General features: G+C 37.0%; 1 protein-coding gene across 3 annotated transcripts in view; it reads left to right on the top strand.

Moving 5' to 3' along the window:
* KIF27 (kinesin family member 27) overlaps nucleotides 1-19,110 on the top strand; it is a 92,915-nt gene that overhangs the window by 41,620 nt on the left and 32,185 nt on the right. For all 3 annotated transcript variants that reach the window (XM_087444390.1, XM_087444392.1, XM_087444391.1), the window contains 5 exons: nucleotides 2,617-2,786; nucleotides 3,271-3,386; nucleotides 4,680-4,835; nucleotides 13,855-14,060; nucleotides 17,984-18,181. In XM_087444390.1, coding sequence (XP_087300516.1) covers nucleotides 2,617-2,786; nucleotides 3,271-3,386; nucleotides 4,680-4,835; nucleotides 13,855-14,060; nucleotides 17,984-18,181 — 846 coding nt within the window. The remainder of the gene's footprint in view (nucleotides 1-2,616; nucleotides 2,787-3,270; nucleotides 3,387-4,679; nucleotides 4,836-13,854; nucleotides 14,061-17,983; nucleotides 18,182-19,110) is intronic.

Consider the following 19,110-nt stretch of genomic DNA (forward strand, 5'->3'; position numbering starts at 1 on the left):
GACGATTTTGTCTTTTTTTATGGCTGAGTAGTTTTCTGTTGTATGTGTATACCACATCTTTATCCATTCATCAGTTGATGGGCACTTGGGTTGCTTCCATGTCTTAGCTATAGTGAATAATGCTACAGTGAACATAGGGGTGCATAAATCTCTTTGTATTGTTGATTTCATGTTCTTTGGATAAATACCCAGTAGTGGGATAGCTGGCTCGTATGGTATTTCTATTTTTAATTTTTTGAGAAATCTCCATACTGTGTTCCACAGTGGCTGCACCATTTTGCATTCCCACCAGCAGTGTATAAGGGTTCCCTTTTCTCCACATCCTCTCCAACATTTGTTATTTTGTGTCTTGGTAATTATAGCCATTATGACAGGTGTAAGGTGATATCTCATTGTACTTGTGATTTCCATTTCTCTAATAATTAGTGACGTTGAACATCTTTTCATGTGCCTGTTGGCCATCTGTATATTTTCTTTGGAAAAATGTCATTCATATCCTCTGCCCATTTTTTGATTGGGTTGTTTGTTTTTTGTTGTTGAGTAGTATACGTTCTTTATATACTTTGGAAATTAACCCCTTGTCGGATGTATGATTTGCAAATATTTTCTCAGAGTTGGTGGGTTGTCTTTTTGTTTTGTTCATGGTTTCCTTTGCCTTGCAGAATGTTTTTAGTCTGATGTAGTCCCATTTGTTTATTTTTTCTTTTGTTTCCCTTGCCTGAGTAGACCTGGTATTCAAAAAGATGCTGCTAAGACTGATGTCAAAAAGTGTACTGCGTCTGTTTTCTTTTAGGAGTTTTATGGTTTCAGGTCTTACATTCAAGTCTTTAATCCATTTTGAGTTAATTTTTGTGTATGGTATAAGATAATGGTCTACTTTCATTCTTTTGCATGTGGCTGTCCAGTATTCCCAACAGCATTTATTGAAGAGACTTTCATTTCTCTGTTATATGTTCTTGGCTCCTTTGTCAAAGATTAGCTGTCCATAGATGTGTGGTTTTATTTCTGGGCTTTCAGTTCTTCCGTTGATCTGTGTGTCTGTTTTTGTGTCAGTACCAAGCTGTTTTGATTACTATAGCTTTATAGTATCTTTTGAAGTCAGGGATTGCGATGACTCCAGCTTTGTTATTTTTTCTCAAGATTGCTTTGGCTATTCAGGGTCTTTTGTTGTTCCATGTAAATTTTAGAATTCTTTGTTCTATTTCCATGAAGAGTGTCATTGGGATTCTGATTGCAATTACATTGAATCTGTAGATTGCTTTAGATAATATGAACATTTTAGCCTTGTTTATTCTTCCAGTCCATGAGCATGGAATATCTTCCCATTTCTTTATGTCTTCTTTGATTTGTTTCAATAATGTCTTATAGTTTTCAGTGTATAGGTCTTTCACCTCCTTGGTTAAGTTTATTCCTAGATTTTTTTTTTTTTTGGGAGGAAGATCGGCCCTGAGCTAACATCTGCCCATCTTCCTCCACTTTATATGGGATGCCGCCACAGCATGGCTTGACAAGCGGTGCGACGGTGCGCGCCCGGGATCCGAACCGGCAAACCCCAGGCCGCCGCAGCAGAGCACGCACACCCAACCACTTGCGCCACCAGGCCGGCCCTATTCATAAATATTTTATTCTTTTTGTTGCGATTGTAAATGGGATTGTATTCTTGAGTTCTCTTTCTGCTAGTTCATTACTAGTGTATAAAAATTTTTATACTGATTTTTATACTGATTTTTATAAGTTGATTTTGTACCCTGCAACTTTGCTGTAGTTGTTGATTATTTCTAAGAGTTTTTTTGGTGGATTCTTTAGAGTTTTCTATATGTAGAAGCACATTGTCAGCAAACAGAGTTTTACTTCTTCCTTTCCAATTTGGATACCTGTTACTTAATTTTCTTGCCTAATTGCTCTGGCCATAACCTCCAGTACTGTGTTGAATTGGAGTGGCAAGAGTGGGCACCGTTGTCTTGTTCCTGTTTTCAGAGGGACGGCTCTCAGTTTTTCACCATTAAGTATGATGTTGGCTGTGGGTTTGTTATATGTGGCTTTTATTATGTTGAGATACTTTCCTTCTATACCCATTTTATTGAGAGTTTTTATCATAAATGGATGTTGGATCTTTTCAGATGCTTTCCCTGCATCTATTGAGATGTCATGTGATTTTTACTCCTCATTTTGTTAATGTGGTGTATCACATTGATTGATTTGCGGATGTTGAACCATCCCTGCGTGCCTGGAATAAATCCTACTTGATCATGGTGTATGATCCTTTTAATGTATTGCTGTATTCGATTTGCCAGTATTTGTTGAGGATTTTTGTGTCTATGTTCATCAGCGATATTGGCCTGTAATTTTCCTTCTTTGTGTTGTCCTTTTTTGGTTTTGGTATCAGGGTAAATGTTGGCCTCATAGAATGAGTTAGCATTCCATCTTCTTCAATTTTTTGGAATAGTTTGAGAAGGATTGGTATTAAATCTTCTTTGAATATTTGGTAGAATTCTCCAGAGAAGCCATATGAGTACCTATCTAATAGCCTCTTAAAAAACATTTTGAGTAATAGGATAAAAATAGACATTTTAAAAATCACTTTTTTTGTTGTTGGGTGGGGGAATCACTTGTAAGGTCTACACAAGTCCTTCTGTGTACTCTCTGGATCGAGTAGTTGCCGGATTTCGAACACGAAGTCAGATGCTGCTCGGTCACATAGAAGAACAAGATGAAGTACTCCACTGCCAATTTTCTGATAACAGTGATGATGAAGAATCAGAAGTCCAAGAGAAATCTGAAATTAGGTATGTTAATTATAGACTGATTTAATAAACATAATTATATGATACAAATATATACAGATGTAGGTTTTCTTCATTAAAGTGTATCTTTTTCATTTAATATAAGAGTAGGTAGTTTTTGCTAAATGTACTGTCAACTAATGTGTTATGAAACCAGTGTTTGAACACAAGTCATCAGTCTTACAATTGAAAAATAATTTTGCTTTTAGAGCTTTTATAGTTGTTAGATTTTAATTTTCAGAGAGAATGTTTTTCGATTTTCTGATTCTGCTGCCACAGTGGCAACAAACATGATGAATTTTCCACGAGGTGCAACATGGTGGGGGACATCCTTTCATTTTGAGGAATATTAGTAAAATTCTGTTTATTTTATATAATTAATACTTTTTTAACGTTACTGTCACTTTTTGGGGAAACTAATTTGAGGGCAGATTAGAAAACATTAACAGACAAGTTACCTTTCATCTTGATTTGATCTTTTTTTTAGATGTAGAAGTCACTCATGGATTCAAAAGCCATTCAAAAAGCCAGACTCTGTTTGTTCTCTTGTTGAATTGAATGATATTCAGGATCAAACACAAAAGTCAAGTTTGGGGAATGAAGGTACACAGACTTTCTCAAGTAATGTAGATCTAATGTTTATAAGATACTTCTCTTTTTCTTCAGTCAATAATTTAAGAAGCATCTAGGAATTCTCAAAGATGGGAAGTTGGTAGGAGTGCTTTCCTGGTTGGTAGAACTTCCTTTATGTTATCTGTTGTACCTCTAATTTTTCACTCTTTTTTATTCCTTAATAAAAAAAATTTTCCACCAATCAATTCTGGCTAGAGTTATAGCTAAATCTTTCAGAATGGGGATTTTATATTCAACCCTGAGTTGATGTGCATTGTACTCTTTACTACTTTAAAATACATCTTAAGTAATTTATTAGGTGTCTTTTATGCTTCACTGGCACACATGCCTACCATTAAGTGATGTATTTGGCATTAGAGCCAAATTAGTCTACTGGGTAGTCGTAATGTTCTAGTACACAATTGATGAGAATTTTTATACATCAAATAACAGCATCAAAAATGTTTATGTTGCAAAAACTATAGTAGGAGATTTTAACTCATTTCTCTTGGCCTATGAGTGGCCAAAACAAAAAATAAGAGTATAGGGCATTAAATAACATGATAAATAAGTCCCACATGATGATAATAGAGAGCATCTTTGTAAGATCCTATGCATGTAATATTAAAAAATTGACTATATGTCACGAATAAAACAAATAAATTAAAAAATGTATAAGTAGTATAGATAAGTGCTACTCAAGTAGCCATCCTTGAACTGTTTGTTACTGGTCTACAACCAGGTAAGAAGCTTATGCCAGAGTGTAAATCAGTGCACTAGTTCCTTCACTGAGGGAGTCTCACTGTGAAAAAAGACGGCAGTTGAACTAAAACAGTGACATAGTTGATTTATGTTCTGATGCAAGACAGTAATAAACAGTGCTGGACCATACGCTGAGTAATCTGGTGTAGATTACAATTAAACTACAAGTTAGTAGGGAAAAAATTCAACCCTCTACCCACCTGGAGATTTTACACCTTTCTTAAATAACTCGAGTTACGGAAAAACTCAAATTGCAGAATATCTAAGGCTGTGTATCAGAACCTACAGGATATGACTAAAGCGTTTATATATTTTAAGGAAAGCAAGACTTGCTGTAAGCTAGAGAACTGAAGTCTCAATTGCCATGTATTTTCTTCTTTCTTTCTTTCCCTTTCTGTTTGTCCCTTCCTCTGCTATCTCTAAACTACTTCTGTGTCTTTTTAACTCTTCTTTTTAACTCTACTTCTGTTGAATATTTTATGAGCAGATAGTTTTCTCAGTTTTGTTTCTTTTATTTTAAAGATTTAAAGATTGACTGTCTCCAGGAAAGTCAAGAGTTGAATTTGCAAAAATTAAGGAATTCAGAACTCATACTTACTGAAGCTAAACAAAAGATGAGAGAACTTACAATTAACATCAAGATGAAGGAAGATCTGATTAAAGAATTAATAAAAACAGGTAGTGGTATCCTATGAACCAGCTTATATGAGAAAGAAAAGCTTCTTTTCTTCAAAGTTTCTTCAAAACATTGCATATGGTGTTGTAACATTTACTTTAGTTTTTGATGCTTAGGGCTATCCAGTGTAGCTTGGAATTTGGTATAACAAGGTGTGTTTTAGAGGCAATATGTGGAGGTTACTTATCAAAAGAACTTTTGTTATGTTGGGATTTTATCTATGAATTGTTCGAACCAGTGTGAACTCTGTGTTGTGCTGAAACTCTGGCAGTTAATGTTTTTTGCTGCTTTTTAAGAAACATTAGGGCCGGCCCCGTGGCTTGGCGGTTGAGTGAGCGCGCTCCGCTGCTGGCAGCCCGGGGTTCGGATCCTGGGCGCGCACCGACGCACCGCTTCTCCGGCCATGCTGAGGCCGCGTCCCATATACGGCAACTAGAAGGATGTGCAGCTATGACATACAACTATCTACTGGGGCTTTGGGGGGAAAAATAAATAAATAAATAAAATTATAAGAAACATTATACTAGGCATCTGGGAATATGTCTGAGATGTTTTTCTAACTCATTTTAACAATTATTTATTTTAAATTATTAGTCTTCATTCTTTGAGTTAGTTCATTTTTAACATTAATTATAAACTTTATATTTTAAATATAGATAATTTTTATTTTTCTAAAGATGTAAGGATTTGTCTTTGAGAGCTATTGTTTTAGTGAGCCAAGCTTTTAGCTCTTCCCCTTAGTCTCAGATTCTGCCAGGTTGGGCGTATGTAACACATCTCCTCACCTTCAGCTACATTAGGCTTGCCTTAAAAAGCACATCTCAGGCTTTTGGGATTTTTTTTTCCCCCTAATACACTAGGGTGTGGGCCTTGACTACTTTGTAATTTTATATATTTATTTATTTTTCCCCCAAAGCCCCAGTAGATAGTTGTATGTCATAGTTGCACATCCTTCTAGTTGCTGTATGTGGGATGCGGCCTCAGTGTGGCCAGAGAAGCGGTGCGTCGGTGCGCGCCCAGGATCGAACCTGGGCCACCAGCAGCGGAGTGTGGGCACTTAACCGCTAAGCCACGGGGCCAGCCCCTTGACTACTTTGAAATTCAGTAAAGGATTGAAGGAATAAAAGACATCAGCATTTCTTTTCTCCAACTCCAGTGAAAAAAACTCACTGGTCATATTTAGGGGAACTGAAGGAAACATTGTCTTCCTTTTTTTCAAGCCCGAGGCTATAATCACAATCACACTCAAACCACATGAATTATGGTGGGTCCCAACTCCTCTGCCAGCAAGGGGAAACCTGCCTTCCGACTTCCTTCCTCTTTCCCGCAAGCTTGCTTTCTGGCTGTCAGTCCTCCTCTCTCAGCCTCCTCTCCCTAGCTGCTGTCCCGAAGCGTTTTCCTTCCTCATTCTTAGTGATGTATGTGCTGTGCGTCATCCCAGCTCCAGTTGTCCCAGATGTTTGAGTTTGACCATGCTCCTTGTAGGCAGGGTCATTGCCAGTAAACCTCTCTTAGGAGTATCTAGGAACTGATTTAGGGGTTTAAATAGCTTCTCCATCCTCAAGGTTTCAGGGTACTGCCTGTGGAAGTTGAGGGTATTTACCCCTCTGGAATAGATGATTTTCTTTCTGGTAGGTTATCCCACCATGGGATATCTCACTCAACAAGCACACTTTTGAGCCTGGTTTACCCATCCTGGTTGCCTTAAAAATGGAGGATACCTAAACACAGAGAAGGTTCTCTTCTTGCTCATTAGCACCAAGGGCAGTTTGGAGCTTTCCTAAAGACCCTTAGAGATGGTGACTAGCAAAAGGATCAGTGCGTGCCTTTCAAAGCCCTCTCACTGATGACTTCTCCCCAATAGCAGCTACTTCAATCAACAATAACAGTGACAACTATACTGCATTTCATCAATTCTAATATACATTTTAATATCTTTGGAATTAAGATGCATCCTAAAATCAATAGCATCTCAGCATTTTATCATGGTATAATTGGCATTGTATTTTTTTTATTAGTGGTTCATAAAATATTGGCATGTTGAACAATTTATGGATCTTAGATTCATTAAAATATAATAGTCGTATGTATTTTCAATTAGTCAGAATCATAGACTTGTAGAGCCAGAAGACAACTCACAGTTCAATAACTCCGTTTTATTAAAAAATGAAGAGATTTTCAGTATAGTAGTATAACAAACTGTCCCTGGCAATTATTCATCCTATGAGCTCTAGAATCTGATTTCCCACTGCCATGAGTTTGCTAGTTTAGTTCAAGGACAGTTGACCATTCAGAACAAATCAAAACCAAGTTTTTAGCGTCAGTAGCTGGGCTTAGAATGAAAAGAGATATAGAAATACCTATATCCTATTTTTCTCTATGTTCTAAATATTCACAAGAAAAGCATTTAAAAATAATTCATCTCGGGGCCAGTCCCGTGGCTTAGCGGTTAAGTGCATGCGTTCCGCTGCTGGCGGCCCAGGTTCGGATCCCGGGCGCGCACCAACGCACTGCTTCTCCAGCCATGCTGAGGCCGCATCCCACATACAGCAACTAGAAGGATGTGCAGCTATGACATACAACTATCTACTGGGGCTTTGGGGGAAAAAATAAATAAATAAAGTTATAAAAAAAAAAAAATAATAATAATTCATCTTTAACAAGTTCAATGGAATGAAAAAGGAGGGGGCCAGCTCTAGATTAAAAGATGCTTAGGAGACATAACAATCAGATGTATGGTGGACCTTGTTTGGATCATGATTAAAATAAACCAATTGTAAAAGACATTTTGAGACAATTGGGAAAGTCTGAATAGGGACTGATGGGTATTAATATTGTTAGGTGTGATAATGCCTTTTTGGTTATGTCCATATTCTGTATAGATGCTTATTGAAGTACGTATGGGTGAAATGATATGACATCTGGAATTGCTTTACAATTTTTTTTTGCTGGGAAAGATTCACCCTGAGCTAATGTCTGTTGCCAATCTTCCTCTTTGTTTTTGTTTTTTTTTTTTTTGCCTCCCCAAAGCCCCAGTACACAGTTGTATATTCTAGTTGTAAGTCCTTCTAGTTCTTCTACGTGAGCCGCCACTACAGCATGGCTACTGACAGTCGAGTGGTGTGGTTCCTTGCCCAGGAGCTGAACCTGGGCTGCTGAAGCAGAGCATGCTGACCTTTAACCACTAGGCCATCAGAGCTGGCTCTACAATTGTTTTTTTCTTTATTGTGAAATTTTTGTTGTACATTATTGTTTGTCAGTCACCATATAAATGCATCCCTTCACCCCCTGTGCCCACTCCCACCCTCCTTACCCCAGGTAACCACCAAATAGTTCTCTTGTCCATGTGTTGGTTTATCTTCCACTTATGAGTGAAGTCATGTGGTTTTTGTCTTTCTCTTTCTGGCTTATTTTGCTTAACATTATACCCTCCAGGTCTATCCATGTTGTTGCAAATGGGACGATTTTGTCTTTTTTTTATGGCTGAGTAGTATTCCATTATGTATATATACCACATCTTCTTTATCCACTCATCAGTTAAGGGACACTTGGGTTGCTTGCATGTCTTGGCTATAGTGAATAATGCTGCTATGAACATAGGGGTGCATAAGCCTCTTCGGATTGTTGATTTCAGGTTCGTTGGGTAGATATCCAGTAGTGGGATAGCTGGATCATAAGGTATTTCTATTTTTAATTTTTTGAGGAATCTTCATACTGTTTTCCATAGAGGCTGTGCCAGTTTGCATTCCCACCAGCAGTGAATTAGGGTTCCCGTTTCTCCACAGCCTCTCCAGCATTTGTTGTTTTTTGTGTTGGTAATTATAGCCATTCTAATGGGTGTAAGATGATATCTTAGGGTGGTTTTGATTTGCATTTCCCTGATGATTAGTGATGTTGAACGTCTTTTCATGTGCCTATTGGCCATCTGTATATCTTCTTTGGAGAAGGGTCTGTTCATTTCCTCTGCTCTTTTTTTTTTTTTTTTTTTGTGAGGAAGATCAGCCCTGAGCTAACATCCATGCCAATCCTCCTCTTTTTGCTGGAGAAGACTGGCCCTGGGCTAACTTCTATGCCCATCTTCCTCCACTTTATATGGGACGCCACCAGAGCATGGCCTGGCAAGTGGTGTGTCGGTGTGCGCCCGGGATCTGAACCTGGGCCGCCAGCAGTGGAGCGCATGCACTTAACTGCTACACCACGGGGCTGGCCCCTCCTCTGCTCATTTTTTGATTGGGTTTGTTTTTTTGTTGTTCAGTTGTGTGAGTTCTTTATATATTATGGAGATTAATCCCTTGTTGGATATATGGTTTGCAAATATTTTTTCCCAACTTGTGGGTTGCCTGTTCATTTTGATCCTGGTTTTGTTTGCCTTGTAGAAGCTCTTTAATCTGATGAAGTCCCACTTGTTTATTTTTCCTTTCGTTTTCCTTGTCCAAGTAGACATGGAATACGAGAAGATCCCTTTATGACCGATGACGAATAGTATACTGCCTGTATTTTCTTCCAGGAGTTTTATAGTTTCAGGTTTCGCCGTCAGTTCTTTGATCCATTTTGAGTTAATTTTTGTTTATGGAGAAAGAAGATGGTCTACTTTCATTTTTTTGCAAGTGGCTGTCCAGTTTTCCCAACACCATTTATTGAAGAGACTTGCCTTTCTCCATTGTATGTTCTTTGCTCCTTTGTCGAAGATTAGTTGCCTATAGATGTGAGGTTTTATTTCTGGGCTTTCAATTCTGTTCCATTGATCTGTGTGTCTGTTTTTGTACCAGTACCATGCTATTTTGATTACCATCACTTTGTAGTATGTTTTGAAGTCAGGGATTGTGATGCCTCCACCTTTGTTCTTTTTTCTCAGGATTGCTTTAGCTATTCAGGGTCTTTTGTTGCCCCATATGAATTTTGGTGTTCTTTGTTCTATTTCCATGAAGAACGTCCTTGGGATTCTGATTGGGATTGCATTGAATCTGTAGATTGCTTTAGGTAGTATGGACATATTAGCTGTGTTTATTCTTCCAGTCCATGTGCTTGGAATATTTTTCCATTTCTTTATGTCATCATTGATTTTGCTCAATAATGTCTTGTAGTTTTCATTGTATAGGTCTTTCACTTCCTTGATTAAATTTATTCCTAGATATTTTATTGTTTTTGTTGCAATTTTAAATGGGATTCTCTTCTTGAGTTCTCTTTCTGTCAGTTCATTGTTGGTATATAGAAATGCAACTGATTTCTGTAGGTTGATCTTGTACCCTGCAACTTTGCTGTAGTTGTTGATTATTTTTAATAGTTTTCCAATGGATTCTTTAGGGTTTTCTATATATAAGATCATGTCATCTGCAAATAGCGAGAGTTTCACTTCTTCGTTGCCTGTTTGTATTCCTTTTATTCCTCTTTCTTGCCTAATTGCTCTGGCCAGAACCTCCAGTACTGTGTTGAATAAGAGTGGTGAGAGTAGGCACCCTTGTCTCGTTCCCGTTTTCAGAGGGATGGCTTTCAGTTTTTCCCCATTGAGTATGATGTTAGCTGTGGGTTTGTCATATATGGCCTTTATCATGTTGAGGTACTTTCCTTCTATACCCATTTTATTGAGAGTTTTTATCATAAATGGATGTTGGATCTTGTCAAATGCCTTCTCTGCATCTGTTGAGATGATCATGTGATTTTTACTTCTCCTTCTGTTAATGTGGTGTATCACATTGATTTGCGGATGTTGAACCATCCCTGTGTCCCTGATATAAATCCCACTTGATCGTGGTGTGTGATCTTTTTAATGTATTGCTGTATTTGGTTTGCCAATGTTTTGTTGAGGATTTTTGCATCTATGTTCATCAGAGATGTTGGTCTGTAGTTTTCCTTCTTTGTATTGTCTTTGTCTGGCTTTGGTATCAGGGTCATGTTGGCCTCGTAGAATGTGTTGGGAAGTGTTCCATCTTCCTCTATTTTTTGGAATAGTTTGAGAAGGATAGGTATTAAATCTTCTTTGAATGTTTGGTAAAACTTCTCTAGAGAAGCCATCTGGTCCTGGACTTTTATTTTTTGGGAGATCTTTGCTTACTGTTTCAATCTCTTTCTTGTGATTGGTCTATTCATGTTCTCTATTTCTTCTTGATTCAGTTTTGGGAGGTTGTATGAGTCTAAGAATTTATCTGTTTCTTCTAGATTGTCCAATTTGTTGGCATATAGTTTTTCATATTTTATAATCTTTTGTATTTCTGTGGTATCTATTGTAATTTCTTCTCTTTCATTTCTAATTTTATTTATTTGAGCCTTCTCTGTTTTTTTCTTGGTGAGTCTGGCTAAGGGTTTGTCAATTTTGTTTATTTTCTTAAAGAACCAACTCTGTTACATTGATCCTTTCTACTGTTTTTGTTTGTTTCAATATCATTTATTTCTGCTCTACTTTTTATTATTTCCCTCCTTCTGCTGACTTTGGGCTTTGTTTGTTCTTCTTTTTCTAATTCAGTTAGGCATAGTTTGAGGTTGCTTATTTGGGCTTTTTCTTGTTTGTTAAGGTGGGCCTGTATTGCTATGAGTTTCCCTCTCAGGACTGCTTTTGCTGCATCCCATATGAGTTGGTATGGTATCTTTTCATTTTCATTTGTCTCCAGACATGATTTGATTTCTCCTTTAATTTCATCAATGATCCATTGGTTGTTCAGTAGCCTGTTGTTTAATCTCCACATCTTTGTCACTTTCCCGGTTTTTTGCTTGTAGTTGATTTCTAGCTTCATGGTGTTATGGTTGGAAAAGATGCTTGTTATGATTTCAATCTTCTTAAATTTATAGAGGCATGCTTTGTTTCCCAACATGTGGTCTATTCTTAAGAATCTTCCATGCGCACTTGAGAAGAATGTATAATCTGCTGTGTTTGGATGGAGTGCTCTCTATATATCTATTAAGCCCATCTCATCAAGTTTTTCATTTAAGTCCATTATTTCCCTTTAGACTTTCTGTCTGGATGATCTATCCATTGATGTAAGTGGGGTGTTAAGGTCCCCGACTATTATTTTGTTGTTGTTAATATCTCCTTTTAGGTTTGTTAATAGTTGCTTTATGTACTTTGGTGCTCCTGTGTTAGGTGCATGTATATTTATAAGTGATATATCTTCTTGGTTGGTGGAATGTCCCTTTTATCATTATATATTGCCCCTCTTTGTCTCTCATTACCTGTTTTATCTTGAAGTCTTCTCTGTCTGATATAAGTACGGCAACACCTACTTTCTTTTGTTTGCCGTTAGCTTGGAGTATTGTCTTCCATCCTTTCACTCTGAGCCTGTGCTTGTCTTTAGAGCTGAGATGTGTTTCCTGGAGGCAGCATATTGTTGGGTCTTGTCTATTAATCCATCCCAGCACTCTGTGTCTTTTGATTGGAGAGTTAGTCAATTTACATTTAGGGTAATGATTGATATATGAGGGCTTATTGTTGCTATTTTTTTGTTCATTTTCCAGTTCTCTTGCATTTCTTTTGTTTCTCGTCCTGTGTGTTTCGGACTACCAATTCAGTTTGGTAGTTCTGTATGGAGGTTCTCTTAATTTTCTCTTTATTTATTGTGTGTGACTCTGTTCTGGTTATTTGGTTAGTGGTTACCATGAGGTTTGTATAAAAAATGTGGATGTGATAGTCCATTTTTTGATGGCCTCTTATTCCCTTAGACTAAGTCGATTCGATCCCTTTCCTCTTGCCCTTCTAAGTTATTGTTGTCACAACTTATTCCACCTTGTCTTGTGAGTTTGTGTTTAAAGTGATGAGGTTATATTTATTTTTGGTGTTTTCCTTCCCTTGATCTTTGGTTTTACAATTGAGTGTTTGCTAATCTATTCTGATAGAGAGCTGCAATTTTTTTGGTTTTGTCGACATGTTTTCTTCCTTGTTCAAAATTTTGTATCCCCTTTCTCTTTTTTTCCTCAGGCATGAGGGCCTTCTTGAGCACTTCTTGTAGTGGGGGTCTTGTAGCAATGAACTCCCTTAGCTTTTGTGTATCAGGGATAGTTATTATTTCTCCATCATATCTGAAGGATATTTTTGCTGGATAGAGTATTCTTGGCTAAAAGTTTTTGTCTTTCAGAATTTTGAATATGTTGTTCCACTCCCTCCTAGCCTGTAAAGTTTCTGTCGAGAAATTGGCTGAGAGCCTAATAGGAATTCCTCTGTACGTTATTTTTTTTGTCTAGCTACCTTTAATATTGTTTCTTTGTGGCTCTACAAGTTTTAAACAAATTAAAGCAAAAGAAAAAAGGCATAGATGAAGCAACTGTGGCAAAATCTTGATAACTCTTTTTTTTTTCTTTTGTGAGGAAGATCAGCCCTGAGCTAACATCTGTTGCCAATCCTCCTCTTTTTGCTGAGGAAGACTGGCCCTGGGCTAACATCCATGCCCCTCTTCCTCTACTTTATATGGGACACTGCCACAGCATGGCTTGACAAGCAGTGCGTCAGTGCGTGCCTGGGATCTGAACCCTGGGCTGCTGCAGCGGAGCATGTGCACTTAACCGCTACACCACCGGGCCAGCCTCAATCTTGATAACTCTTGAATCTGAGTGATGAGGGTTCATTATATTATTTCCCTACTTTTGATATGTTGAAAAGTTTTCATAGTAGTTAAAAAAAAAAAAAAGAGAATTCAAAGAGACAGATTATGGGTAGCAGGAAGCCAAAGTGTAGTAAGCAAGAGGCCAAAGAGTCATCCCAAATACCCTACTTAACTGGAGTTTGATGCCAGCCAAGCTAAACTGCAAATTCAGAAGATCAGAAATATCACACTAAAACACAAGAGATGAACCACGAGAAGATTGAATGGCACCAGATGGGAACGATCGTTAAGGAACTCATTGTTAAGAGGCCAGGTGGCAGGTTGTGTTTGATGGGGATGGGTGGGGACAACTGTGTGTTTAATGCTATGCCTTAAATAGTTAACAGCCAGCTGGATTTTTAAGAGTAGAGCATTTTTATGTTTTTGATGTTTTACTTAGTTTTTCTTTTTTACATAATTTATAATTGTTATTACTATTATTATTATGGTAAAGGTAACGATGCCAAGTCTGTAAGCAAACAGTATTCTCTGAAAGTAACAAAACTTGAGCACGAAGCAGAACAGGCGAAAGTGGAATTAACTGAAACACAAAAGCAGCTACAGGAACTGGAAAACAAAGATCTTTCTGATGCTGCTTTGAAGGTAAAATTACAGAAGGAGTTCCGTAAAAAGATGGATGCTGCAAAGCTAAGAGTCCAGGTAATTTTAAAAATGTAATTGAGAAGACTTATTTAAGGCTTCCTTCTTTTGAGGACTTTGTACCTGGTTAGGAAAGAAGTAGGATTCAGTTTTTACTAGCAAAAGAAACTGGATGGCAACTTTTCTTTTCCAGTGTGCTGGTAGGTTTGTATAATTTCAATCTGGGTAGTATATTTCTTCATTCAATAAGTATATTATTTTAATCTTTTTATCAAAAACCATATGGTAAGAAATAAAGATAACCACAGAAATATTTTCCTTTCTGAAGGACAGAAGATTAACTAGTGATTAAATAATCCATATAAAGCATCTGGTACCTGTATGGCACTTTGTAGACACTCAACAAATGGTAACTATTTCAGACAGTTTTCTGAAACCATAACCGATTGGTTTAATAAAGGTTAATAACTTAATAACTACATACCATTCTTAATTTCCTAATGCTGGATTTAGCTATAACCTCAGAAATAGCTATAATTAAAAATTCTATTCTATGAGAAATATTCCATTACAGAGAGATTTTGTGTACTGAAGCCATTTTCAGATGCTTTTGGATGTCAGAGTGCTTTGTTAGTCTGATAATAATGAATTTGCCAGAATGCCTTCTCCTTTCTTTTCATTCATAATCTGTTGCCATCATATTGCTTCCACCGTAGGTAGAATGGAATTGTAGTTAACCTGTTCAGAGCATTATTTATTCATTTTTGAAACCATGCCACAGTTATTTTCTTTCAACAAGGTAAGTGTTGACTACACACCTCCTGTGCTCCAGGTCCTATTCTAGGTGGGAATGCAGAGGTGAACAGACCAAAAAGTCCCTCCTCTTAGGGTTTTTAATTCCTCCTCAAACATCTGGACATCTCCACTACAATGTTTTACCTCAGTAGCCTCTCAAGTCAACACCAAGATAAACTAATATGACTTCAATGTTTGAACTGCTTAAAGGAGGACATGGTGGTAGTATATGTCACACCTTCTACTTTCCTTCAGAATACTTATTTTCAGAATACATATTTTCACTTAGCCGTTCACCTCAGTGTCTTGAGATCAGTTCTTTTTCACTTCTTCACCCTTTAAATTAAGGCTGCAATGTCTTACAAAGTACTCATTTTAACATAACATTAGTAGAACAAAACAATTAAGAGTTTTCCTTTGTGTTTATTATGAAATTTTATTTATACTATCATAGTTTTATATCCTAGCTTCAGTTCTGATTGTAATTTTTATACTCAATAAGTAATAACCACAATTATTGTTTTTCTAAGGAGGTTATTATATTTATCATATACATCTATAGTTTAAGCCTTATTTGTGGATTTAGCAAAGATTATTTTTTTATGTTCTCTATCTCACACAACTAAAATGGTTGAGATTAAAAGATTAAATGAAAGATTATTAATAGGGTTTGTGAATTACCATGTTCTTTTTGTTTTACATGTTTCTTTCTGCATATCTTTTTCTGCTAAGGGTACTAATAAGGAAAGGAAAGAAGACACAGAATTTAATTAAGCTCAAAAAAACATCTCGTACAACCCAGGAGTAAAACAAGATTCCCATGTAGTTTTAGAAATTTCTGTGCCTTTGACATATTCCTGCACAACTGATGGGATGGGGATGATAAAGATGATGAGGATGGTGGTGGGGATGAGGAGGTGGACAATAGTTACCAGTCGTTAAGTGTCTACAAAGTGCTATATATGTACCAGATGTTTTATATGTATTATTTAATCATTATTTAATCCTTTGAAGTGGGTATTTTTATCCTGTTCTACAAATGAGGAAGCTAAGGTTTAGAAAGGTAAAATAATTCATTCAGAGTCACATAGTTTTGATGACACTAACGGTTTTCAGCACTCTTAACATCTCATACCATTTTTTTTCTTTTGTGAGGAAGATTAGCCCTGAGCTAACATCTGTTGTGAATCCTCCTCTTTTTGCTGAGGAAGATTGGCCCTGGGCTAACATCCATGCCCACCTTTCTCTACTTTATATGGGATGCCACCACAGCATGGCTTGATAAGCAGTGCGTCGGTCCTCGACCGGGATCCGAACCTGCAAACCCTGGGTCGCCGAAGCAGAGCGTGAGCACTTAACCGCTGCGCCACCGGGCCGGCCCCAATCTCATACCATTTTTTTTTTTTTAATTTTATTTATTTATTTTTTCCCCCCAAAGCCCCAGTAGATAGTTGTATGTCATAGGCGCACATCCTTTTAGTTGCTGTATGTGGGACGCAGCCTCAGCATGGCCGGAGAAGTGGTGCGTCAGTGCGCGCCTGGGATTGAACCCGGGCTGCCAGCAGCGGAGCGCACGCACTTAACCGCTAAGCCACGGGGCCGGCCCACATACCATTTTTAAATATTGAAATACTACCATTTTTATTGGTATAATCAAGTTATTTTAGTTTTTAAAACTTAAAATTTTTTTTAATTTTAAAAATCTAAAATCTGTATTCTATATGTCTTTAGGTACATATAGAGAGTAATATGCTGCATTAGTATTTTAATGCTAACAGAGGTGCACTTCTGAGCGTCTGGAATAAGTGCTCAGATTAAGACAAGGACAATCTATCTCACTTTTAAATAGGATTATCAATACTTATACTGATGTTTTCAATATTATGTGGAAAAGATACTAAAATGCTCCAGTATTGCAATTATTGTCAAAAGTAAGTGGCAAAGCCAATGTCCAAATCCAGGGATGGGAAAATGCAGAGGCCTGTGACCTCCAAGCCAGTGGTCCTCAAAGTAGTCCGTCTGCTGATTGTTCGTTATTGGTCTGTGATGAGATATAGGTAAATGGGAGCACAGCTTCCTTCATCGAAAAAGTCTGGAATGAAAACAATGTCAGCTGAATCTAATAGGGTGCTTAGTGGTACAGGCTGACGACAAGTCTGTGGCTGGCACTGGTCCACAGAGCACACTTTGAGGAGCACTGCTCTGAGCTATGATGTCTCTGTGAATACTTAGTTTAATTAAAATAAGATGTGTTTATGTCAACAATTTATTGCAAGATAAAGGAAATAATTAATTATAGTCTGAATAATTTACAAATGACCTCACCTTAACCTTTTTATGTCACCTAAGAGGTACTTAGTGCAGTGCTAAAGCACATAATACAAGTGTAGTGTTTGTTTGATCAGGATTCAATTGGAACACTCTGGTATTTTATATTAGTAGTGTAAATCCTTTAAAAATGATCACGAGTTTTTAATGCTATCTATAGATAATTTTAGCTAGATGAGGGGAAGCTTTATTTAAGATAGTTAAAATAGTAATTATAATGGTTGGTCACTCAGGAAAAATAGTATCAATTCTGAGTGTCTTAACTCAGGGATTAATGGTTTAGGCTATAGCTGGATGTAAAAGAGGAACATGGTGGAATACTATGCAGTCACATAGACAGAATAAATCTATGTGAAAAGACCTCTAAGATGAGTTAAGTAGGAAAAAAGGGAGGTGGAGAATAGTCTATCTAGAATATATATGAAGTGACTTGCATGCATATAAATTATTTCTGGAAGAATGTTTAAGAAATAGGTAATTTTGTGTTGGAAAGCAGGACAGGAAAATTAGGGGGTTTGAGATAACAGAGTTTTTAAAAATATAAGTTCAGTTTTGTATTTTAATTTTTATCATGTACATATAATATTTTTAAATTACTTATTAATAAAAAAGCAAAGAGATTGATTTTGTTCTATTTGGTTGTCAGCATCAGAAAGAATCATCATTCTTTATATCTAGTGAAAAGTATGATGGTTGCCTGGTTGTAAAAGTAGAAATGTGGAAAACAGTTGTGAACCTATCAAAAATAAGTTAAAATTGAGGCAAAATGCCTACCCTTGCCATTGAATGAAAAGTTTAAGTTTACTTGAAGTTTGTGAGAAATGCAGTTTTTCATTTTGAAATGTCCCACATGATCCCAGGTCTTACAGAAGAAGCAACAAAATAGTAAGAAATTGGCATCACTGTCCATCCACAATGAGAAACGTGCTAATGAACTAGAGCAGAATATAGATCACATGAAATTTCAAAAGGTACAGCTGCAAAAAAGACTTCGAGAAGAAAACGAAAAAAAGAAGCAACTGGATGCAGAAATTAAGCGGGATCAACAAAAAATCAAAGTAATATTGTCATACTTTCCTGCTAAGCATAATAAGAAATGTTAAACAGCTCAGAGCTAAGGAAGCCAAGGTCTTGATTCACTTGGCCTGTGAGGTATCTAACCTTGGCCTGTCCTGGGCTACTGTCTTCATTCACTTTAAAGTTTTGTTCATCTACATAGTAAAACCTATTTATTGAATTCTGAGTACTGTCTTCAAGGCTTTGACTTCACAAAAGAAAGTACAGTGATAATTTCTCTACTAGGATCTTAACTGTAGTTGAGGCTGTCAAAAATATAAATATATAAAGCTGACTTTCTAAAAAATATCTAACATTTGAATAGGATTTCCCATTGTCAGAGTGCTTTGACATGCATGGTCCATGTGACAGCATGGAAAAAAGTGAAAGGTAAAATGGTACCATTTCATTCGTAGTGAGCAGAAGAGTGATCAGACCTGTATGCACAGCAGTTCTGTAGAGTGGATTGGGCTGGGGAGGAACAGGTGGTGTCAGCTGGGGCTATGGAGCCAGGGCAGCATAGGTTCAAATCCCAGCTCTCTCACTTCCTGGCTGGATCATTTGTTGAGAAAGTTACTTACCCTCTCTGAGTCTGTTTATTCTTATCTAAAATGGACTTAATCATACTTGCCTCACAGGGCTCTTTTGAAGAAGAGGATGATAATGATCATAATAAAAACAATAACAAACACTTATCTAGCACTATGTACCAGGCTCTGTCTTATTGAAATGTTACGTCAAATCCAAGTCTTGGAACATAAGTGGAGATTTCCTAGATTCTTCATTTTGGAATATAATCTATTCCTAGAACTTAAAAAACATCACAGAATTTAGCGATAAAAGGGTCCTTAAAGAGCATTTAAGCCAAGTTACTGATCCTTTTTTTTTAACAGCTTTATTGAAATATACTTCACATACCATACAATTCACC

The sequence above is a fragment of the Ceratotherium simum genome, chromosome 20 (assembly GCF_057802395.1).
Source record: "Ceratotherium simum simum isolate JZ-2026a chromosome 20, ASM5780239v1, whole genome shotgun sequence".
Taxonomy (NCBI): domain Eukaryota; kingdom Metazoa; phylum Chordata; class Mammalia; order Perissodactyla; family Rhinocerotidae; genus Ceratotherium; species Ceratotherium simum.